Here is a 24,405-nt window from a genome sequence, read left to right as displayed (position 1 = left end):
AAAACTGTTATTTTCTCCTGGATTGTTCCTGTTGCAGGAAGCAGCTCCGGTCTACCTAGGGAGGGATCAACACATAGCATTTACTGATAAATCAGACAAGAAAAAATTCTATCGATGAGGGACCAGTAGTGCTTGCATTCCAGTCCATTATGCCTCAACCTAAACAAAGAGCTACCAATACCAGCACTATAGAAGCTTCTCTATGTTTTTAACTCTCAAAACCAAAGACCACAAGACTTTTATGTACCTAGAAGACACAATGTCTAATTTATCTCTTTCGCTTTTACTCTAGTAAAAACAAAACAAAACAAGAACTTCTGTTCTATAGACTGACACATCTTCACTGTTTGTTTTTTTAAATATCCCTAAGAGACTATTTGTGTATGGTGAAGTATCCTTATCTTAAATATATGTCCTTCCTATTTAACTTTCATACAGTACAGTTCATTTCTTCTATCTGCATCCTAACCCAAATACTCAGCCTTTCAATTATGAAAGCAAAGGCTTATAGGTATTCAAATGAATGAAAAATAATTTTACCATACAGAGAAGTGAGATCAATGGATAGCTCTAGCAGATTATAAAAATAATAAAATGAGTCCAGAAATAGTCCAACTATTCCTAACTGGCAAGTTCAAGAAAATGATTAATTGTTCAATATTATATCACCTTGTTACCATGATTTTATAGTGCCACACACTGCAAATGCTTTAAAAGTAGGCAAAATAAAATCTTCAGATCATAACACTTCTTTAATATGACTTGGTTTGAAGCCTAGCTTTGTGTTACGATAAAAGAATATTAAAAATATATGTTTAAATCATAGGAGACACTACATTTTAAGTGCTTTTGCATAAATGAATGTCTCTAATTATCAATAATTTTATCTAATTGCCAAATCAAGTACTCTTATAGCAAATATTATTAGAATATAGTTGAATTAAGCCAGACTCAGTCACACTATTCTGTACATCTTCCTGGGATTTAACTGGCACTTCAAAAAAATGTGTGTATCTTAAATTGTTTATACTATTATTTTACATGCAAGTCTTTCATTTCATTGTATTAGCAGCAACTCAAATGAGAATTCATTATTGAGAAGCATCACACACAGATACATGAAATTCACATCTATATCTGTTTAGTGCCACAGAAATACAGAAAGAATTATAAACAAGAAACCTGGGCAGTGTTAAGCATATAATGAATCCCCACCACAGTTTGTACCTCTTTTAAAATAATGGCGATAAAACTAGACATTCAGTCAGGCTTCGTCAGTCAAGCACAAGGATAAATAAGGATGTAACTGTTTGATATTGTGTATTTATGAACTCCCAGGCCGAGAATAGGATAAAAACACTCATGGCTATCATATATTTATATGGGTTTCTAAATAAGTTATTTATTTTAAAAAATGAAATAGCTATAAATATATTACAGACCTTCTTAATGAATAATTATTTAAGATTCTATTAAGTATCATGTCAGTGTGCCTAAAAAGATGGTATAGAAAAGCAGAGGGAGAAAAGATGCTAAGATATGGCCAAATACTTTACCAAAAAATGAGTAATTTAAAATAATTTCTTTTTCTGGAAAGAAAACAAGAATAACTCTGATTGTAAATCAACAATGTATATAACAATTTCATTAACTTTTTATCAACTCTTATTGAGTCTACTTAATATTACTAATGAAAGACTCTGACATCCACTTGATATTCTCTCATTTTAGCTCCAATGAACAAACTGTAACATTCTTTTGTCCCATTTTTCCACTTGGATAAAGAGCTAGAACATTTCCTATTGCTCATAAATCTATGTGGAATTCCTTACCATTTTAGACCATCATATCAGAATATTTCACCAAAAAACTGTTAGATATAGTAGATTCCATTTTGCAGCCTAAATAAATATCACAATCTTTCAATCACAGCGAATGCAAACACAGCAGAAATGTGACCTCTGCATACACTTCCCCACACAACTCTACTTCAGCTTGGTTTTTGCACATAAAATTAAATTTACTTCCAAAATCGTGCACGCTACCCTAAACTTGCTATCTGCACAGCAGGCCACTGATTTCACAAAATTTACTGAACACTTGTTTCAGACCTTATGGCAGACACTCGTTTACCACCTTTACAGAGACCCAAGACTTTCAAGTACATCTCCCACGTCCCTCCATCTCTCTTTCTCTCCTTCCATTCTTCCCCCTCCCCTCCCTCTCTCTCTGAAAACAAATGCTTTTTGCCAATAGTTTAAAAGAACTGGCCTTACCAAACCCGTTTCCTTATTTTAAAGAAAAAGTTCTGAGAGTACATATTACAAATGTACAAATCACTAAATTTAGATTACAGTTTTTTCCTTCCACTCACTTTCCAAGTATCTTATCTGACTTGTCTTCAGAATCAAAGAAAAATCATAGCAACATTTGAAGGCATTTTTATCTTCTGCTTCCCATTCTACCACGAAGCTAGCAATGACCTAGAACTACTAGCACATCATAATTAATTAGTGAATAAGAAGAAAACATTTTTAAAATGTGTTCATTGATAAGTATTATGCAAAGTTTCTATGAAATGGGAATTCTTAAATGAAGCAAAGATGCAAAATGAGAATTGAAAATATTCTGTTGCCCTTTGCTAAGGGAATATTCTGACAATGAGGCAATCAAGGTTTCAATAAGTTGTGCTACTTTCAAATCGTGTGACTGGATTTCTTAATATTGGTTTGGTGATGGGGGGAATTGTTAATTACTTAGGGATTTGATGTTAAATTTTTCTGACACCAGATTTTCTACAGGTCAGTTTCCATATTATTGCCCCAATGTGGCTCAGTTTGTTCCCATACTTTAAAAATTACATGGGGGGGTGGGGTGGCGGTAGGGAAGTATAAAGTCTCTTACTATCGATAAGTGAATTATTTCCTAATATTCCTGTTTCTATCACCTCACATCTCACTCATATTTCCATGCATTCCTCTGTTTTTCCAGCCTCTGAAATTACCTCCTCATCCTCCTTTCCTGTCACCACCCGCTCCCAACACTCTCTATTAGTTGCAATGGCTGTAATTACTGCAAACCAGAAAGCTTCTCTGTGGAGTGTGGTGGGGAGACACCTGTGCTACTGTAAAATTAGATCTCTCATTCCAAAATTTGTGATCTGTTCTATATTGTAACTCACAGAGCAACCTAGTTAAGTAATTATCATTCCAAGCTTAGATGAACAAATCCTTATAAAAGACTGCTGTATTTTAAAATTTCATTCTAAGAGTAGTATAATTTTATTTGCACTTATAAGAGTCAAACCACAGAATTCTACATAGTGTGTGTACAGTCTTTTCTATGTTTATTTGAACATATTTTAACAGTTTGCCTTGAGTGTACTACTACCATGGTTCATAGGTTTTTTAATGGCATTTCACACAAAGCTTTATTGCTAGCTGACCTCAAATTATTCACCAAGTAGTTTTAAGTACTTCATGGCAGAGTTTTGTAGACATAACACAAGTCTTCCAGTCATACTGTTAGCAGACTCAAAACATAGTTGCTAAGATGCATAGGCAGCTGGTTAAAGGTCATGTTCTCTTTAGGGAATTTTTACAATTAAAGTTTAAGAGCTTTTAATTAAGTGTATGTGTATACCAAAATACTCAGCAGAGATATATTAAGATCACATTTCTTTAATAAAAGAGATTTCATTTTAATGTGTAACAAAGAAAGGTTTTGTTTCTTATGTTAGAAATGCAATAGATTACCATACTGAAGTACTTGAGAAATACTTTAAATAGAGAAAGCTACATATATATAGATCCAATAACCAAACAGAAATAAATGCCTCCATTTTGCTCACCTCAAAAATCTTCTTAATTAAAGTAAAATACTAACTGGCACTCTCCAAAGCAAACTACCGAATGTGAGTCTCAGTTCAATTTACTGACATCCTAAAATCCCCAACATTTTCAAAATTTGAGAAACTCAAAAAGGTGTCAACGCTTTGATAAGATGCATTCAGTATGTTAAAAGAAAATTCACACGGATAACCAAGACAAATGCCCCTCCAAGTTTTGTCAGATGTTTTTGCACCCTTAATTATTTTAATGACTGAGAAACATTTTATATCAATACTCAAGCTGCCGGGAGATGAGAGAGGTAGTAAGCTAAACGTTAGGAAAGCAATATTGGGGTTCTGTGGCCCATGTTTCCCTATTAACTCTGCCTGCTGAGGTTCCTTTGGTGCACCCCTAAAGATTGTTATCTTACCCTGAGAGCCTTCTCATGCCAAGCAAGGAGCTCAGCATCTCTCAACTCATGAACTTTACTTACAGAAAGGAAAAAATACGTGTATAAACAAAATAAGCAATTCTGATGATCTAACTTTTAAGAGGCAGATAGGTTGTGGGGATGATAAATGGGAATCATGTCGTCTCGCAACTTCAGAGAATTAATAATGCTGTTCCTTCAAGTATTAGAAAGAAAGAGAAGTGGAGTGTGGGGGGGTGGAGGGTATACAGGAACCTCTTATATTTTTTAATGTAACTTTTTTGTGTGATGTATATATCTTCAAAAAAGTACAATTTACAAAAAGGATGAGTGGGTGGAGAGTGGGGTATATGGAAACCTCTTATGTTTTTTATGTTTTTTAATGTAATGGTTCTTTGTGATCTATTAACTTTAATTTAAAAAGTGTAAAAAAATAAAAATAATTTTTTTTAAAAAAAAGACAAAAAAAAAAGAAAGAGAAAGTGTTTAGGTATAGTAATCAGGTCTTAGTGTGCTGAAGAAGATATCATTGAGGGTGGGCTCTTAGAAAAGGCTCAAGGGACATCATAACGTCCTTATTTCAACAGAAAGTCCTTCCTAGAAAGCATAGTCAAATAATCCAGGAACTTTGAGCCTAGCAGAACAATACAATAAAGGGTTTTATGAAAGAGAGGCTACCCAGGTTATTTAGTTTTCTAAATGTTTTTTTCCTTAAAAGATAAAAACCAAATCAACAAAAAAACAACTATAAGGCAGTACTTCTATTACCTTTTTTCAGTTCAGTTCTCCAACATCACCAGATGTTCTAACTTTCAGAGAAATGCTTTGGACATTTCTTTGGGTAGAATCAAGGATTTGTAAAAGTAAAAGCTTCAACTAAAGTAAAATAAATGCTTCTTATAAATAAGTACATTTAGCTATTTTCTATGTCTCTATAATGACAGCTATTCAGCTTAACTTTAGCAAACACCATTTTATTTTTAATCATGCCACTTCTTTGATCACTAGTTACTAGTAGTTTCCTGGTACTTTTGCAATCAGACCTGCTCAATAGGCAATTCAAATATCTCCATTAACTGGTCCCATATTCAACCCTTACTTCAGTTCCTTGTTGTCCTTACTCTCTTCATTGCAGCCCAGCAGCTCCATGCCCCTATCTCAAAATTGCCCTCATTCCTGCCTCATACTTTTGTTCAAGAAGAACCTCCTCTCCTCCCTGAAATTGGAATACTCATAAATCCTCCTTTGGCACATCAGGAATCCATTTATGAATGATCCAGGTGAAACCTTCAGTCCTCCTATTCTTTTCTAAAGCTCCATATCTGACCATATCTTTGGTTTGTATGCTACAGGGATTATGTTAGATCATTTTTTGTTTGTAAATTCTTAGTGGTTTAATACTTTTGCCTCTTCTCCCCCAGTAGATTTTAAGTTCCATAAATAATGTGAAAGAACCCTAAGAGCATGCAATGGTTCTCATACATAGGCCCTTAGCCCCTGCTTGGGGAATTTAGTTAAAAGAATGCCTGCATAGTTATTTACCAAGAATGAAAAATGTCTACATTCTACTTTCAAAGATTTATATTTTAGACTGAAGCAACCACTGTTCATTGGCTGCAATTAGGGCTCAAAATCTGAGGTACAACTAAAGAATCATATAAATAACTCAAACACTAAAATATTTTATGTTTATAAAAAATCCAGTTAATTTAAATGCACAAACACAGTCTGAATATTTTTTATCATTCATTTTCTTTCTAAATCCAGCAATCTATATAGGATCATATGATGGTGGCCATCACTGCCTTTCTCAGATGTAAATGCATGATGAACAAATTTGCTTTGGTGGTATAGCCAAGACTCCTCAAGTCATAGTCATATTTCCTTTTACTTTCCATGTTGATAAACAGAAGATAATATCAGTAAAAGCAACGTGAGGATCACAGTTCTGGATAATGCAAGATGTATTCCCCACCCTCCATAATTACTTTTGTCTCAATTATATATAGTTATTCCTGAAAATCTTAAAAACATACTTCAATGATTTATAATGCCATTTCTTCCTCCAAGTTTCTTTTAATATTGGTGACAAAAACTCACATCCCCAAATATGATCAAAGACCACCAGTTGACTTTGTATTGTTTAATGGTAGGGGCATAGCAAGAGAGACTTAATCAGACATATTCTTTTTCTTCCTTAAAATTGGTAGGGTACAGGGGAGCAGATGTAGCTCAAGTGGTTGAGAGCCTGCTTCCCATGTATGAGGTCCTGGGTTCAATCTGTGGTTGCTCCTAAAAAAAAAAAAAAAAAAAATCGGCAGAGTACAACCTAACTTGACAAAAGCTGAAAGTAGCTCCCTTCCCAGGAGTCTCTGCATTTCAACAGGCCCTTCTGAATTTTAGAGAGCTTTTAGTTCACCAATACCCTTCAACACTTACTGTGTACCAAAGTCACATGGGGTACATTTAAAAATACAGATGCCTAATAAAGAAAATAAATTAATAAAGCAAATTTTTTAAAAAATAGACAAGCAAACAAAAAAGTACAGATTTATGAGCCCCACTCCCCAAAAATTCAGATTTAGATTGTCTGATGGGAGACAAGGTGTGGGTATTTTGATTTGGAGACTCCCAGGTGATCCTGATGTGTAGCAAGGATCAAGAAGTGGAGAAGTGGGGGGGGGGGGGGGGGTGGAAGGAGGGCGGATTTGGCTCAATGGATAGAGCGACCAACTACCACATGGGAGGTCCAAGGTTCAAACCCCAGGCCCCCTGACCCCTGCGGTGAGCTGGCCCACGCGCAGTGCACGCAGTGCTGAGGCGAGCAAGGAGTGCCGTGTCATGTAGGGGTGTCCCCCGCATAGGGGAGCCCCAAGCACACAGAGAGAAATAAATAAAAAATAAAAAAATCTTTAAAAAAAAAAAAAAGAAGCAGAGCTCGGCAATATTGATGCACTGGGCAATTTCCTGATGCACCTCAAACCACCTCACAGAGAGGCATCACGGCCAGCCTGGTACCTGACCAAGGTAACTCTGGGCCTGCGAAGGCAATATAGGTGGTTGCTTGATGAGGTGATACATGCCCAGAGTTTCTCTGAGACCAAGACTGAGATCTTATCCTGCTAAAGATGCTTCTTATGTTAACTTATTTCATATTAGCCTGTTTTTCCTTTTACTAATACAGCAATTATCTTTTATTATATACTCTCTCTTGCTTGCTAATTATTTTATAGAAAATTATAAATTGTGTTATTTTTTTCCCCAGCTGCACAGCAGCTTGATTGAATGACTACATTTCAAAAAGACCCTAAAACATTTCCTGGCAGTGAGGGTGAAGAAATTGACAAGGAATGTTTTAGCTGTTTTAGGAGTAGTAAGGTGAGCTCCTTAAATAAAGGAGAGCAAGACAAGATTTTGATATTGTGAAAATCTTATACTATATTCCTTTATACTCTACCAAAAACATACATTAATAGATGTCGTTTCCTTTAACCCTTTATCAACTCAAATGCCAAAATCTTTAAAATCTACTCTGTGCAGCAAACGGCCAACACAGTTAAACTGCCCCTTGTGAGGTCCCAGGGATGCTGGGCTACAAACCAACCAGAAAGAGGAAATCACTGGCACCCAGTCAAGGCACTGGGTACTGATTAGATATACCGCAGTAACACAACTATTTCAGAGTAATTTTAATAGATGTGGATGCTGAAACACAATTAAACTTTTCCTCCCACTCCAGAGATTCTTCCTTTTCAGTGTAAAATCTCTTATTAAGCTTTAAATTTTTTTGGAGAAACACTTGCTAATACATTAGCCCAATAATTCTAGCAAATATTTAGAGGGTCATCATAATTTATTTTCCTCCAAAGAGCCAAATCACTTTTTTAATATAAATTGCATCTTTCTTTTTGCCAAGAGATGGATATTTCCCTTCTCATTCACAAAAAAAAAAAAAACCTGAAAAGTGAGAGCTGTCTCTGTAAGGATCACCATTTTTAATGCAATAACTTATGTTGCTAGTGGTCCACATGATGCCCTGGGACAAAAGGATATTTTACATTTTGTGTTGCTTTAATTATGTGGTTACACATTCAAAGTACTTTGACACAAATGAAAAAGATATGCTGCAGCTTCACTAAAGCTCCCTCCCACCTTCAACCTCTCCATTCTTGGAACAGTTCTATCAATGAAGCCACTTAATAACTAACTCTTCCCTTTGCACATCACAAACTGGTCTGGCTGAGGGTTAATGTTACAGGTTTTCAAAACTGACAAAAAAGCAGGCAAGGCCTCCTTAAAAATATAAAATTTCAGTTTATCCCACTAAAATGAAACCTCAGAGAGCATTTCTAGTCCCTTTGCTTTTACTCTATTCCTCTTCTAACCATCTACTCCTCTCCTGCAAGCTATGCCCCTTCCCTCCCTCTCCCCCCCACCCCCCCCCCCAAAAAAAAGCTCTAAACACTGTCTGGACCCATGAATACATTTTTTATTCATTGCACAAATGAATGATCTAAGAGCTATTAAGAAAGAAGAATGTAATCCCTGTGTAGAGAACTGAGGGGTTTCCTTGACAACAACAAAAAGACAGCCCAGAATGCCCATGCATTCTATGAATATGCAAGAAGAGGCTAGGCACAGTGTTTGGGGAAATTTATAAAGAATTCGCAAAAAGATCTTTTTCTTCAGAAAAAAATATTAAATCATAAGCCCCGCTGTTTGCACAGGAAAAACAAAGAGCAGAAAGCAAAGAATTTCACACTTAGGTCCAATAAAAGCAATATGATATTTACATTTAAAATAAGGGCTGCAGCTGCTTCTGGTTTGCACCCAAAATGGCATCACCCTGGGTAAACAGAGGCCATGGAGGATTAAAATTTTAACAAGCTCTTGCATGTCAAGCAAATACTATCATGTAATTGTTATGGTCCCCTGTGGCATAATTCACCTTGAATTTTAAGATAACTCAACTTTTTCCTATTTAGTATAAAACAATCCAAATTTTCCTGCATTAGAAGTTCAGAATGAAATAATTCGTAAAGCAGAGAGGGGTTCCACCTGTACTAAGTAGTTACCATGTGCCAGGAACCGTGCTGGATGCTTTCTAGACACTTAAGAAGGAGTATTAAGTATGTGAAGTGCCATCTACCACAGTAAATTGCATGTAGTCACTGCCTGAGGAGATCTCCCTTCTGCTTCTTTAGGCAATCTGGTGAGTTTGTAGCATTATTACATCTTTTAAAGTTATAACAACTGAGGATTGTTTAAAAAAAAAGAATATATCCAACACCAACATTGTAAGTAACAATGTTGACAATGAACCTAGGTCTATTTCCAAAGGCTCTTTCCACCACATTGTCTGCTTCTTCCATGTAACCTATTGGGCAAACTGATTACCTATCTATCCTTGTTCAGAACATCATAGATGCAAATGTACTTTAAAAATCCAGTTTTAGTGTAGCACCTGATACATGGAAATTATTTTACTATTTGTTGAATAAATTATATATATATATATATATATATGTATGTATGTATGTATGTATGTGGGTGGATGTGTGTGTGAAAATCTTCCAAGTTTCATAATTTCCATGATTTGGAGAAAGAATATGGGTCAAAGTTTAGAAATATTATTCTTTCTATATAATAATAGCCATTACATTCATTTTACTGATACAAAATTCTGACAGGAAAATTAAGAAATTCCTGCATCCACACTGCAGATAAGCAAAGGAAAAGATAGATTCCAGATTCCCCAATTTATAACACCTGCTCCTGTAAGCCTACTGATTCCATTTTCAATTCAATTAAGATGTCATAAATTTTTACATTACCGTTTAAAATGTGCAGGCACTCTTTACAAATACTTTTATGCCAGTTAAATTTACAAGTTAAGCATCTGAACTGTGATGCTTCATGGGAACATATTTCAAAAAGTTAAACATACATAACCTACAGGGGTGCTATCTTTGTCACAAAGTATGAATAACGGAAGCTCAAAGAAAGTGTTGAGAACTCCCTCCAGAGGGTTGGCCAAGTAGCTCTAGTTTCCCTGAAGCTGTAGAGGTTTCTGGCTGAATCCAGCTTCTGAAGCCGGCCATGCCCTCTCTGATCCAGGCCTTAGTTAGAAAAGTAGCTGGTTATGTACTCTGGGCTCCTCAGCCCCACTAGTGAGCATAGATGGGTAAGAAATAGGTAAGTAACTGACTTCCAGTAGCTTGGTTTTCATTTACCTCTCCAAAAAAGACTAGGTCGTGACACATTCACTAACATCCCTGCCTTCACAGATTCCTTCCTTTGCTGACCTCCTCTGTTATTCAGTCAGTACCACATTATCTAGTATGCAACTATATATTTTTGTATAGTAACCATATTGCAGTGTCTTAAAATGGGTCCACAAAACGCATTCAATGTCCAAGGGATCAGCACCTACGGCTTGTTTCTTTGTGTTTCCCTCCAATATCTGTCAAAGGACTAGGCAAATTCTAGCTTTACCTAAAGGTAATTCTTGATTGGCTGTACTCTGCTGGAAGAAAGTATGTACAAGTCTCTTGAGGTAATTGCCAATAGTAGTTATAAGATATGTCTGTGGATAATGGCCCTACCTCAGTAATAATTTCAATAATGGCAAGTTGCAATTGCAAGGGCCATTTTTTAGAAAGAAATAGGCATTGGTTCAATTTAGGTAGAAATGAATGAAGTTCATTTTATCTGTTTAAGAAATTCCGTTTGTATCATCAAATCTCAAACTTTGGAAAAAATTATATTTCTTAGATTTTTTTTCTTGAAGTTAGTAGGTTAATAAAATGAGCATGTTAAAAAATTGAAAGTCTCTCTATGTGTATGTGTGGTGTGTGCATGTATGTGATATACATTCAAAATATTTCACTTAGAAGGACTTTTTACAAAAAAAAAGATGAGCTTTTGGTCATCATTGCAGTAATGAGCTCGCTAATAATTTAGAAATATTAAGCTTAATTATTTTCTTCACACTATAGAAGTGAAGGAAGGATAGACACCCTCTTCCCTTTTCATTATTTGCCTAGTGGAAGAGGAACTCAATCTTTTTTCTGTATTTTGGGCCGCCACTGAGGGATAGAGGTATCCGTCCTAATTCCCTATAGATAAATGTGCTCCTCTGGCAGAGAGCCACAGTTGGAGCACAGCAAAAGGAACCCACCCAAATGGGCAAGCACCAGTGCCACCCATTTGCTGGGATGCACTCTAAGATTCTGTAGAGAAGAATCTGCCCAGAGCCAGAGCTATAGATTTCAGCATGCTCATGGCAGGTAACTGTGTAGCGTATATAGTCCTTCCTTTTAGCTGTCTACTCTTAACAAATCAATAGAATGCCAACGAGAAACCAGTTTTCCCAAAGTCTGTTCTTTTTCAGGAATTGATGGACAGGGCAGATCCTGAGATAATAGAGGTCCATTTTTCCTCTGAACTCATCAGGGGAGACAATCACCTCGCTGCAAAAATTCTCCAAAGAGTACTGAGTGTTGGACTTAGGGTGCCTCCATTCACCCATCCACATAGTCTCCCTAGCTGTCTCACAAATATTTCTGAGGTGGAAAAGAGATAATGTAAGAAAAGAGTGGTTTGAAAGTATTGAGCCATAGGTGTGAGGGTGATGATGATTTAGCTCTGCACATACATCTGATACTCTGAAAAATCACTGTACATTTTACATTTTCTTAATGTACTACACTGTAGGTGTACAGAGGAATGAAATAACATCTGCTTAATTTGCTTCATATGGTACCCTGCATAGGTAAAGGGTTCATAAATCTTTATCACCTTAGTGATAGTACGGCACTGATATCAGACCAAATTTTAAAACTTTTAAAAGCAATCAATTCATTTGGGAATGATGAAGTGTTTTTGGTTTTATTTTGAACTGCTAAGCTGATATCCTTCTCTTTCTGGCTGCGTTCTGAGGTATATGATATTGCAGAAACCACCGCAGGAGGTGAGGGAAAGTTCTTGAGAATGAAGCTTCTGATCTTCCTCTTCAAATATTAACCAAAACATTTATTTTTTTATCTGTTCAAAATATGGATGCCCTGGAAAAGATTTGCTTAAGGAAAGAAATCTGATCTTGTAATAAAATATCTGAAAATAATTGTTCTACATAACTGAAAAAGTTCTATGACAATGAAAAATATGTGATTTTAAACTTTTAAATTATAGACTATCTTATGTAAACATCAATTTTTATAAATGAAGACTGTGCAATAAATCATATAAATACTATTTCCCTAGATATTTCCTATTTTCAAAACCAATGTTCCATATTCTTTTTCCCCTTCTCAAAGCCATAATATCCAGAAAACATACTTCAGCTCTATGCACATTTCTAGGATGTACAAATAAAAATGTAGAAGTTATTTCTGAACAATGTAAGCAATAAGGTGCAATAATTCTCAGTAAAGAAATCTAGCAAAATATTCAAGCACGTAACTTTTCTGTCCAAAAGGCACTCAAATTTAGAGGTCAGAATTATCTTTCTCGAACTGTCATTAGTTTTTAATATCATTACATTGGCGATTTTATCAGTATCTCAAACTTTACATCATTTACTTTAATATTGGCTTTGTTCTTGCCTTATGCTTAGATTTGGGTAGATACAAGTTGTCAATTTAAAAAGATCTTGGCTTTGGCACGACATCAGGAATGCTACTAAACCTAACATCCTTGAGGCTTAGTTTCCTTATCTGTAACATAGTCACAGTAACTACTGTGCTCCATTTACTTAGGGGATGGCCGTATAAAATAATGAAAGTAGTTGAACATTATATATCATAAGAACTACTTAACATTGACCAGCAATCAAAACTCAGCGATCCCACTCTTAGAATCTCCAGTGGGAGGTAGCATGGGATAGAGGTTGAGCTGGACAAAGGAGCCAACTGCTTTGACTTGCTTCCAGCTTTTCTACTTGTAGCCGTGTGTTCTTGATTAAATTAATCTTTATGTGCCTCAGTTTCCTCATTTGTAAATTGAAAATATTAATAGTACCTGCCACAAAGATTGCTATAAAGATTAAATGAGTTATGAAGATTAAATGTCAATGTTTTTAAAAACTCAATTTTGTTACATTGACTTGTGACATTTCAAATGATTTAGAGGAGTGCTACCAAAAAAAAAAAAGTTCAGAAATGAAGAAACTCTTCCTATACTCTTAAACCCTGTAACGTTCATGCATGTTCACAAAGAAAACCTTTCAATAATTTTTTAAAATGCAGGTGTGCAAATTACTCCTGGAATAGACAGTCGTGTTTTCAATATCCCCTGAACCACTGTTAAACACACCCCATAGCATTTTTCAGCTCATAAAACTTTTATGAGCTGAAAAGTTCCTTCAGATTTTTTTAACTGCTAACTACAGTTGCCCTACAGCAACAGCCCCCTAACTTGCTATTAAGATTCATTTGAGCAAATAATAGTATAAACGTGTCCTGAGTAGCATGTTTTGTTTCATAGTAGTAAAAAAAAAATTCAAGACGTATATGACTTGCTGACTGCAGCAAAAAATTATGACTGCTTTGGTTTAGTGTAGCATGGGTGGTATTTCTATTCCCTTGGATACATAATGCATGTAGTGGTCGATTTTATACTTGTGAATAGATTTATACAAGTTCATACATGTACCAAGGATTTTCCACTCTGGAAAAATGTGCCTAGATACATAAAAATATTGATTTTCCGGGCAACTATGCATTTTATTAATTTGTACACCTGTCTTAGAACTCATTAATTTAACATCTGCTTTAGGCTTTCCCCCTGTCAAAGTTCAAAACACTGAAAATTAAATTTGTCAAATAAACCACCTAAAATTAGTATAAATAAGCTGCTGGATCTGAGTAAAACTGATTGTTTTCTTAAGACAATAAACACCATTTTAGACTTAAGAAAGATGGCTTATAAAGCAGCACAAAAAAAGATAGCTAGATGATATATGAGAGAGAGAGAAGAGAGAGAGAGAGAGAACCCACATCCCATACACACTGGAGTCCTGTCATATGGAGGTAACCAAGTACTCCTTTTCCATAGTTTTCAGATATATTTTTAATCAGTGCTGACCAAAAAGTAGTTTGAAGGCAGATAGTGGTCTTATGTTTTAAAGCGGAAGAAAGGAGAGACAATGTCTATTCATGACTCACAGTCACAGATGAATCAAGTCCACAACTCAAATACAAATTTGTAGTGTTAGGTTGCTCACACACTCCATTTTGAACAGTCATTTGTAAATGGTGGCCTTTTTTTTTTTCCTGATGGCTGCCAAGTCTTCAAGGGAGATTGACTTTCAATTTTTCCATTGTGTAATCTGATCACCCTATTTTAACACATCGTTCCCCAGTATAAAGAATTGTAAAGTTCAGGATATTTTTACTATTTTCTACTTTATTTGCTTCAACTTAGTGTCTACACTACTAAGAGACTATGACAAACTTCTGCATGATCAGTTGTTCAAGTATTTGAAAAAAATTTCAAATTAAATGTGGTTGTGCTTTTCTTTTAGCCTCTCTGTACTTATTTCTTTTTCAGTTATTTCTTCCTGTCCTTTTTTTCACCCCTAACAGCAATCCTCATTGCCACTTGCTTGGCCAATCTTTACCCTTCAGCTCAGGTTCCAAGAGGCAGAAAAGGAAGGTGGAACAGAGGAAATAGATTATAGATTCCAAGAAACAGCATCCTTACTAGGAAAGTACTGTTCCAATCTGGGTTTCTTTAAATTCTATCTTGAAGTGGCAACTGACATTAATACTCTGGGAGAATATATTATCTTCTCTACTATTCAATGCCCTGCAAGAGCTTTTACACAAGAAAATTCTAGACAGGAGAAGCCTATAGAAGGCATGAAGTTCCCACCTACAGCACTGGAAGCCAGGGGCCCTGACAAGACAGCTACCTGTTTGTTTCCAGCAGAAGCACTCTTGAGCAATCTAAAGAGGAAAAGTAACACTCTTAAAAAACGATACACTGAGAGTAATAGTACAACAGTAGAAGAGAAAGCCTGAAAAAAAGACATTCTTCTAGTCTGGCACTGTGGAGCCATTGGAAAAATGAATATCAATTCATTTAATTCTCATATTAAACTAGAATATGGCAACTTACTAAAATCAATGTGCTTAACTTCTAAATAAAAAGGAGACAATCCTGAATCAATCTGTTAAATGGTGGGTGCTATGTATTCTCAACTGTGCTGCCAAATTCAAAAGATGGTATGGTCTCACCTTTGAGCAGAAATAAGTCATGTTTGGTAATAAAACTTCTAAGTATTACTCAATAAAAAGAAACATATACAAAGAATTCTGCCAGAGAGCTAAAAATATTTGAGCAAAATAGATGACATCACATATATTCCTAGAGATAAGACAATTAAATCAAAATAAAAACAATACAGCCTGGTTTTTGGAGGCAAAGGTAAAGCTGAGATATCTACCTTCTGAAATTACATTTGATATCATGAAATAATAGTATTGCCTAGAAGTGGGCCAGATTGCACTTGTTCTAAATACTTAAAGCTGCATTCAAAAACACAAGGACAACAGTTTAAAAATATTTTGACTTTGTAGTAAAATAACATTTAAAACTACCACACCTATAACCCACCTCACAAGAGGTATAATAAACCTACAAAATCCTCGGAGAAAAAACAAATCTTTCAAACTCTCTATCCAGGGATAAATATGCAATGCCATTTTAGCTGTCCATGTTGTAAGTGCTGAAGGTTAATAGTTAAAAGACCAATGGAATGTTAACACGGTGTAGTGCTACACTTGAGTAGTAATGCATGAAAAGACACTGAAATTAAAACACTTTGTTCTGCATGTTCTGAAGTGATGTAACAATGATGATTTGGTTATATTAGATGACAAAGCAGGCCTTCTTATGACTTTTAAAACAAAATAATATCTAACATTCTTCCAAATTGTTTAACATATTCTTCCAATTCTTGTACAAATAAATGAAGCTAAAAATACAGAATTTTTTCACACTCCAGTTATCTTCTAATAGCAGCATCTGATGACTTTTTTTCCCTCAAAAGTAACTTTCAAGAAAAAATGCTGATTGCCTTGACTGGTATATCTAGAAAGTCTAGAAAGACTTACCTGTCTTGTTTTCTCTGACCTCAATAATAAAAACATTTATGTCAGGGTGTAATTTAGTCCCCATTGGGGGTTCTGGAGTGGAAACTGCCTGTGGTCCGAGGGCCTCTTTGCTTTCTACAGTGGATGGTCTTGCTGGCTGTGTAGCGGGAGTTCTTGAAGTTGTGAAATACTCTCTATCAATATCTGTTTCTGTTTCTTTAGCTACAATATCATCAAGGGTCGTGGGAAGAACATGAGAGGTTGATTCTCCAATGATTACCATGTCACTGGTTGTTTCCTCACCAGGTTCCCTGTCAATGAGAGGTGGTTTCGCAGTGGACACTGAGGGCAGCTTGGTGGCTGAAGTTGCCGGCAGTTTGTCTATTGAGATGACAGTAGTGATATCACTTTGAACTGTGGTTTTAATTGTTGAAAATTCTGGGAGTTCTGTGACTTTGGGCTTTTCAAATAATCCTGAGCCTAAATCAATATAATCTATGGCTGTTTTCTCCCCGTTTTCAGTAGTGGTTTCCTCTGTCGGCAGAGAATCACGGGTACTGACAGGACTCAAAGTTGATGAAAATTCCCTTGGACTACTACCTTCTACTTCAAATTCTTCTTCAGGCTCTGGACGTAAAGATACTTTCGGCCACATGCTTGGTGGTAGTGTCACCATTTCATCTATTTTCACTGTGTGCTCAGTTAAAGCACGAGGTGGATAAGACACACTGTGCTCAATTTTTCCAACTGGAGTTGTTTCTAAAACTGAGACACTCTCAGAACCTGTCACCAAGCTTTCTTCAGAGACTGGATATGCTGATCCATTACTTTCGTGGTCATCCAATGGTGTTGCTTTCATGGGTGTACCATCTGTAGAACTGGGAGCAGGAACTGGTTGCTCTGCTGTCTGTTCTTCCCAAGGGAATCCCTCCTGAGTTCTTTCCTGTGTAATGTCTGTGATTGGTCTTATGGTTTCTGCAGAAATAGTTGCTTCAAGGTGAGTCGAATCAATGACACGTATGTCTTCAGAAGGTTCACCTAGAACTTCACCTTCTGATGGAACAGAAGTTATCCATACTTCCCATTCTTTCTTGGGGATTACAGAAAGAGGAACGGTATGGGAAGCATCTACATAAGTAGTGGGCTCCTGGGTGCTACTGTAACTAACAAATGCTGATCCTTCCACTTCTGAAGTGTGTGCAAATTGGGGGACAGTAGATACTGACTTAGAGATGTCCACATCTGGTCCTTCACCCACAGCACCTCCTTCCATGGTTGCATAAACAACTTGGTCTTCAGTTCTTGTGATTGATGGAACTCTTTCTTCAGTTGTAGAATCTCTCAAAGTTGACTTTTCTGTAATACCAATTGATGTAGTTGGTTGAAATTCAACTGTGAATTTTCCGTGATCTGTTAAGTAATACTCAATAAACTCCTCTAATGGCTTTTGAGTACTATCTGGGGTGACAGGATATTCATCTCTTCCACGTTCAGTGAAGCTAGGGCTTTCTTCATCCCTTCCATTCACTTTTACAGTGGTAAGTGAGGCAGGAGGCAATTCTGGAGAGCCTTCATGTTCTGTGGATCCTAAAGGCTTTGATGTTAAATTATCTTCATCCCATGATGATTTTGATACCGTGACTACCTCCACATCCAAAATACTGTGGGTCAAACGCACTTGCGTAGTATCCTTGTCATACTTTGCAGTAAATTGATAATCACCTGTAACATCTTCCTCCACATCTCCTGCTTCTTTTGGCTCTACACTTAGCTCAGTTGTTGTCAGTGCTGGGGAATCAAAAGGTTTGGTCATTTCCACAGAAGTTTCTACAGGTTGCATTTGCTCTGAGGAAGCTGTAGAGAGCTTCATTCCAAAGAAGGCTTCTTCCTTTGTTTGTTCTATAAATGGACCTTTGGCGATCTTTTCCTGTATTTCATCATTGGTATAGGTATCTGTGCTCATCTCTGGCCTTAATGTTTCTGTTCTCTTTCTTCCTTGGGTCATTTCTGCTTGTGGAGAGGGATAAATAATTGTAGATATTCCCTCTGTTAATCTTTCTTCACCAGAATAAGGAATCATTTCTACTTCAGTATGATGCTGTGGTGGAAAACGTGTGGTAGACACATGCTGGCCAAAAATATCCTCAGTTATCCTACCAATAGTGTGTTTCTCTTCCCAGTTGTCCACAGATAATCCATCATTGTCAGGCATAGTTACAGGTGAAACAACTGTGGATGCTGAGACTGACTCTGAATCCTCCAGCTGAGTCTGGGTGGTATCTTCTGCAGTCTTTGACACTGTAATGACTTCAGGTATTTGGCTAAAGACCAAACTTCTCTGACCAGGTCTAACTGTAAGTGTTCTGCCTTCACTATCATCTTCTACGAAGGTAAATCTGTGGTGGCTTGTGGTCACTGATTCAGAAATAGAGCTTACTGTTTTCTGTTCAGTTTTGGATTCCATGGTCATTCCTGTGGACACAATTGGTGTATTGGTTACAATCAATTCCTTATAAGGAGTGTGCTTTGAGATTTCCGTAGAGGTTACCAAGGGACCCACTTCTATTTGTTCACTTTGTGTAACTGATTCTGGTGTCTGTGTATCTTCCAAGACACCATCCCATGAATCAGTAGCATGATAGGAGATGACACTTGTACTCTGGGGCACTTCTTCCTTAATTTCAGATATGCTTGACTCTCTAAGTGGTACTGAAGTAGATGGCAAGTAGTCCATATCCCATGGCTGCTTGGTACTGCCAGCAGGTGTGGGTGATTCAGTGGCTAATCTGTCTGTGAAAGCCTGATGTTGGACTGCAGCTTTCTGGTCAAAATCAACTATATTTGCCACAGCAGGGAGTTTTGTTGTAATGAGAGGTAATTTGGTGATTAAGGAGATGATTGGTGTAGTGCCATCAGGTAACATGTGTGGTTCCTTGGATAAACTGGGTGCTGCAGTTCCTGTGAGGATATTCAAGTCGATGGTTGTAGCCTCTGATATATTCTGTTTAGCTAGAAAAATAATTTCAAAGAGTTGATTAGACAAGGCACTAACAGAAAGTTGCACGTCCAGTGTTTGTAAATTGCTGCTGTGTATTTTGTGATGGAGAGGAGTCTAAAAATCATATTTAAATTAATCCAAAGATAGACAATTAGACATTTAAAAGTAAAAAATGGATCCACTGTTTTATATTGTAATGGTTCGCTACTTTTACCCACAGGTATGAATGACTATTCTTAGTTAAGGGAAATAAATGTTACATAATTTTAATGTAAGAAGTCCAAAACATATAAATGCGGAGTTTGGATACAACAGATAGGTTTATTCATCAGAAACCACAGCAGCAACTTGAAGCTTAGTCGGGGAACTGAGGCCCACAATTCTGGAGGCTTCTGTACCCTGTCTCTAGCTTTCTCCACACACACCCTCATTTTCAAGCTGCAAAGTGTCTCAGGGGAAAGGGAGTGTCCCAGATTGCAAAACAGCAACAAAAAGCCACATCAAATGTAACAGAGTTGCATTTAAACCATTACATTGTACACAATGGGGAGCCTTTCATAAAAACAGGATATTAAACCTTTTAATACCATTTTTCACTTGTTTCCAGGTGTTTGGACTTTCCTCTTCATCTTCCTTTCAACTTTGTAGTGTGGCCTCACTTATAATAAATTAAAAAATGTTTCTGACAGATGTTGCTTGGCACTTGTAGCTCTACATTTTGTTCTATGTTCTACACACTATATTTGTGACTCTTAGGAACTCAGTTCCAGGCTTTCTTTAGTATGAAAACAAAGATGAAATAGGAAGTAAAGTACCCACATGATATATTTTAGGCCTGTAATTACAAATCACTGGAAACTACTCTGAGCATCAGAAAGAATGGGCTCGAGCAATATAAAGTAACATGTCATCATAAAATGCTACATTATATTGCATCCAGATTTGCCGAAAAGGCCTGCCTTGTTTAAAGAAATTTAAATTGTGAGTAAAAGTGACCGTGTCGAATACGAGATTCCTTCTCAACACAGGGGAAAAGCAGTAACCTCACACATAAAGATGTTATTTTTTTTAAAATGAGTATTTGCAAAAAATAGAAAACTAGTTGGCATTAAATTAAGGATGCACTATTCTGAGAAAACCTGTGGTCATTTTGCTACATCCTATCTGATTTAAAGTTCATAGGTTAGGCAATACCAGTGCTCCCTGATAGAAGTTGTAATATCTGGACTGCCTATGAAGTCTTGTGTCTTTTAATAATCCCCAAATTGGAGTTCTAGGAAAACAAAAATGGATACCTTTCAGCTCCATCTGCTCTGTCAAGACTTAACGACAAAATGATGTGATTTTATTGTAAATCAGACTAGGGCTATATAATGTGTCCCTTATTTTTTGTCTGGCATGATCTGTTAGTAATTGTGTTCATACCCCCAAGACCATTTTAAAGAGCAGATTCTTCATTTTTATAATGAAGTCTCAGTGGCCATATACATTAGGGTCCATTTAAATAGTCTTCAAGCTTGTCACTATTTGCCCTTTTATATTGAAACAACACTAACCAAACAAAAAAGATTTGGGCTATTCAAAAATATGAATGAAAAATAACCTTTTTCTCTCTTTTCCAAGAAAAGCTTTTTGCATTCGTTTTCTGGAAGAAGCTTTGGTCTCCTTTGATTGACATGAACAACTTAAGGACCCAAAGTGGGGTTGACTATATTTCTTTTAATTCAATTCTCTATCCTCTGAAATTCCATAACCGTTACCTCATTTAACTGCCAAGCTTCATGTTTTTCTTTTAACTGCATTCTTTGGGGAGATAGTAAAAAAATACGTACAGAGAAAGTTCCCGTGGAAACATAATATAAACATTTAGAGAAAATTCAATCACATTATTTTAATAATAAAAAAAGCTAATTTTACTTTTTCCTCTGAGTATTTCCATGGCTGATGAAATTAACTTAAAGGTAGGTAATGTTGCATTAAGGCCAGAGAGTCTGTGAATCAGGTCTTCCAATGTTCCAACCAAAGTTCTTGCTATAAAATCTCTCCAATGCTATAAAAATATTCTTATGGCGTTTTAAAATTTTAGGAATCAGCCTTTAAAAACTAACTATGACACTGCCAATTATTGTGCAGTTTGGCACTACCTTCCTTTAGTCTAGTCCTGTGGCATAGTAAAGTGATAGCAGTATGTCCCAGAGAATCTCCTTTACAAAGCCAAGATTTACATGAATTTATTTTTTTTTAAAGGTTTACAATAATTTTAGGGGCTATTTTAATCGTCTGATTATAATTAAATGAATTAATTCTGCCATTTGGAATGAGAAAACTCAGATTTCCTTTTGGGCTTGGGTGGCTTTTTCGTCAATGTAAAGGCTGATTTCCTTCATTATTCAGTGCATCTGATCACCAGTGCCATTTGTTTCAGCCATTTCAAAAAAGAAATAATTTTTTAAAAAGCACAAATATCCACAAAATAATATCTTTAAAAGGAATCCCATTATATCAGTGATGACAATTACAGAGGTGGAAACACAACTTCAGATTATTCTAGAAGTATCACTCCAGAAGGTGCATTCACATGAAGTTTTCATCTTGGAAAACTTCCAGCGTTCCTTCAATTTAATTACTGAGGAAGCCAACAAAAATCAGCCTGTTTCGTTCCCTGCAAAATCTCTCCCCCAACCTTTGCAGCTGTCTGCCACACAGATGTTTCACATCACTGTACTTATGGAATTTTATGTCCTATGGACTATCTTCTTGGTGCTTTGGTTGTGACACATGAGACAGATTTTCTAATAAAGTATAAAAACACATTAGCAGTATGATAATCGGTTTAGTTCATATCCGTACTAACTGCATTAAGGGCAAATGACTAATTTTAAATAAATTCCTTTTATGTTAAATTTCAACATGTAAGTAAGTTTACAGAAGTCCTTAACAGAATGGGTATTCAAGAGATTGAGTCTAGTCTCACAGCTGAGGAAAGAGTGAAGATGAAACAATGGGATTAGAATTCAAACTATCTTTTAAAAGTTTTATGAGTGATTGAATGTTAACAGATTTAAATTCAATGACCAGGGAACTTATTGAACTATAAATTAGGGAAGGACTCATTTTGGCACCTGCGGTAGTTAAAGTATGACTAGAGAACAAAAAAGATAATAAACTGACCATAAATTAGAAGAACAGACCAATCTTATAAGTGAGCAAATATATAAATAGGATAGCATATGAAGTGATGGGAACTAATTTAACCTTCTCTAGACAACTCTTTTAGTTTCAAGTTTATTCAAACAGAAGGCTCAAAAAAATCCAGCAAGGGTTCAAAGCAAGATCACATAGATGATTAGATGTTTAGAAACTGAATATCCAAAACAAGGAAATTCTTTTAGTTGGCGAAGACACTGAGGGACAACTGAAAAATTATGTTCAGTAATAGAAATAACTTTTATTTAGATTTTGGTCTCTAACTTAAAAAGGAAAAATGCGGGTCACACTCCAATGTGATGAACTTAGATAATTAGAAAAACTATCAGACAGTGATTGCCATAGAATATTAGAATATCCATTAGAATAGATTTCCTAGGAAACATGCTCTATTTTCTTCTCTGGAGATCATAAATAACAATAAGAAATGCTCATGAGTCTTGAATGGTTTTGATTCACTGAAATTTGGGGATTTACAGTGATCTTTCAAAGCACTTTATAACATTAACTTTCTCATAACTTGTTTAACTTTGAGGTTAAAGGAAAGCAAGTGCAAAATTTAGTTTACGTATGAAAGGAAACTCCACAGGAAAATGTATTTCATAAAGATACTAATTTACTTGTTTTTCAAATCTATTTCATTATGTTAGACAAGAACAGACTTTAATCATATCAATTATCAGTCATTGTTACTGTTCCATTCAGTGGTTTTATAAGGAAAAGGGAATTATAGTAAAGTGAGATTTGACATTGTTCAATCACCAAGTGGCTTAAAAAAAATCACTTTTTACATCTGGTGAACAAGAAAGATATGGTTATATTTCTAAATTCCTTTATTTAACTAGCCAGCTGTAAATCTCTGAAATCACTTTTGAAACTGTAACTAAAGCCATAACCCTCACATATTTTATTCCACAGAATCCAGTCACTACTTGACCATATGGGAAAAGTAGACAGCAGCCAACTGATTTCAAGAATATTTTTCAAATTCTGTAAAAAATGTACTTATAAATCTTTGAAAAATCAATTAGAAATTTGGAGGAAGCTATTGGCATCATGTGTGGCTTAAAGAAGGTGTTTACATTATAGCTAAACTTCCTTAATCTTATATATGTAGAATACATTTCTAATATGCTAGGGTTGCAGGTAAGAATGGAAACTATATATGGTATATAATATGAACTCATCCTACATTCAAGTTACAAAGATTCAAATGATTTAGGAGGGAAAAAAGTGAAACTAAACTTTCAAACTTGTGTGTGTATCTAGATTTTTAGTTGGTGGTGATTCTCTTTGAATCTAAGTACCCTGTTATTTCACACGAGCACGTCATTTCCTCATTTCAATAAATAATTGAAAGCACACCAGGATGAATTTTTTAGTAGTGGTTTTTTAGTGGCTATATACAGGCTTTGATTTAAATTTTGCCCTCAGGGGGAAAAAATATTGTTTAAAGTTTTTTAATGCTAGGTTAATAAAGCACAAAAGAATGAAATCTACCAGGATAGTCAGGCTGGATAATTCTACCCCTTCCTTAATGTAATCACTCCAACCCTGTCCTCTTACATACCTGTCTAATTTTCTTCTTTAATCACTATCAGTTGTTAATGTAAAACTACAGAGCTTGAACTGCTGGAGAATTTGGCCTAAAGGAATATATGTCTACTTGGAGGGATAAGGTTTTTATTGTTGTGGTTGTTTGTCTGTTTCCTGAAAATGATTAAGGAATATTCCTCTGTTGTTTCAAGGACTAGGGAGAAAAAGCTAGTCTTTTCAATAGCTTCTAATGGCTCAGCCAGCTTGTATCAACTTAAATGTACATCATGCGGTTTTAACACTCAG

General features: G+C 35.8%; 1 protein-coding gene across 1 annotated transcript in view; it reads right to left on the bottom strand.

The window, feature by feature from the left end:
• The window catches only part of VCAN (versican), a 122,133-nt gene that overhangs the window by 46,219 nt on the left and 51,509 nt on the right, over positions 1 to 24,405 (bottom strand). Inside the window, exon 7 of the mRNA XM_058275658.2 lies at positions 16,380 to 19,367. Within this exon, the coding sequence (XP_058131641.1) occupies positions 16,380 to 19,367 (2,988 nt within the window). The remainder of the gene's footprint in view (positions 1 to 16,379; positions 19,368 to 24,405) is intronic.

The sequence above is a fragment of the Dasypus novemcinctus genome, chromosome 2 (genome assembly GCF_030445035.2).
Source record: "Dasypus novemcinctus isolate mDasNov1 chromosome 2, mDasNov1.1.hap2, whole genome shotgun sequence".
In the NCBI taxonomy this organism is placed as follows: domain Eukaryota; kingdom Metazoa; phylum Chordata; class Mammalia; order Cingulata; family Dasypodidae; genus Dasypus; species Dasypus novemcinctus.
Note: the sequence above shows the minus strand (reverse complement) of the source record. Positions and strands in the feature narration are given on the sequence as shown.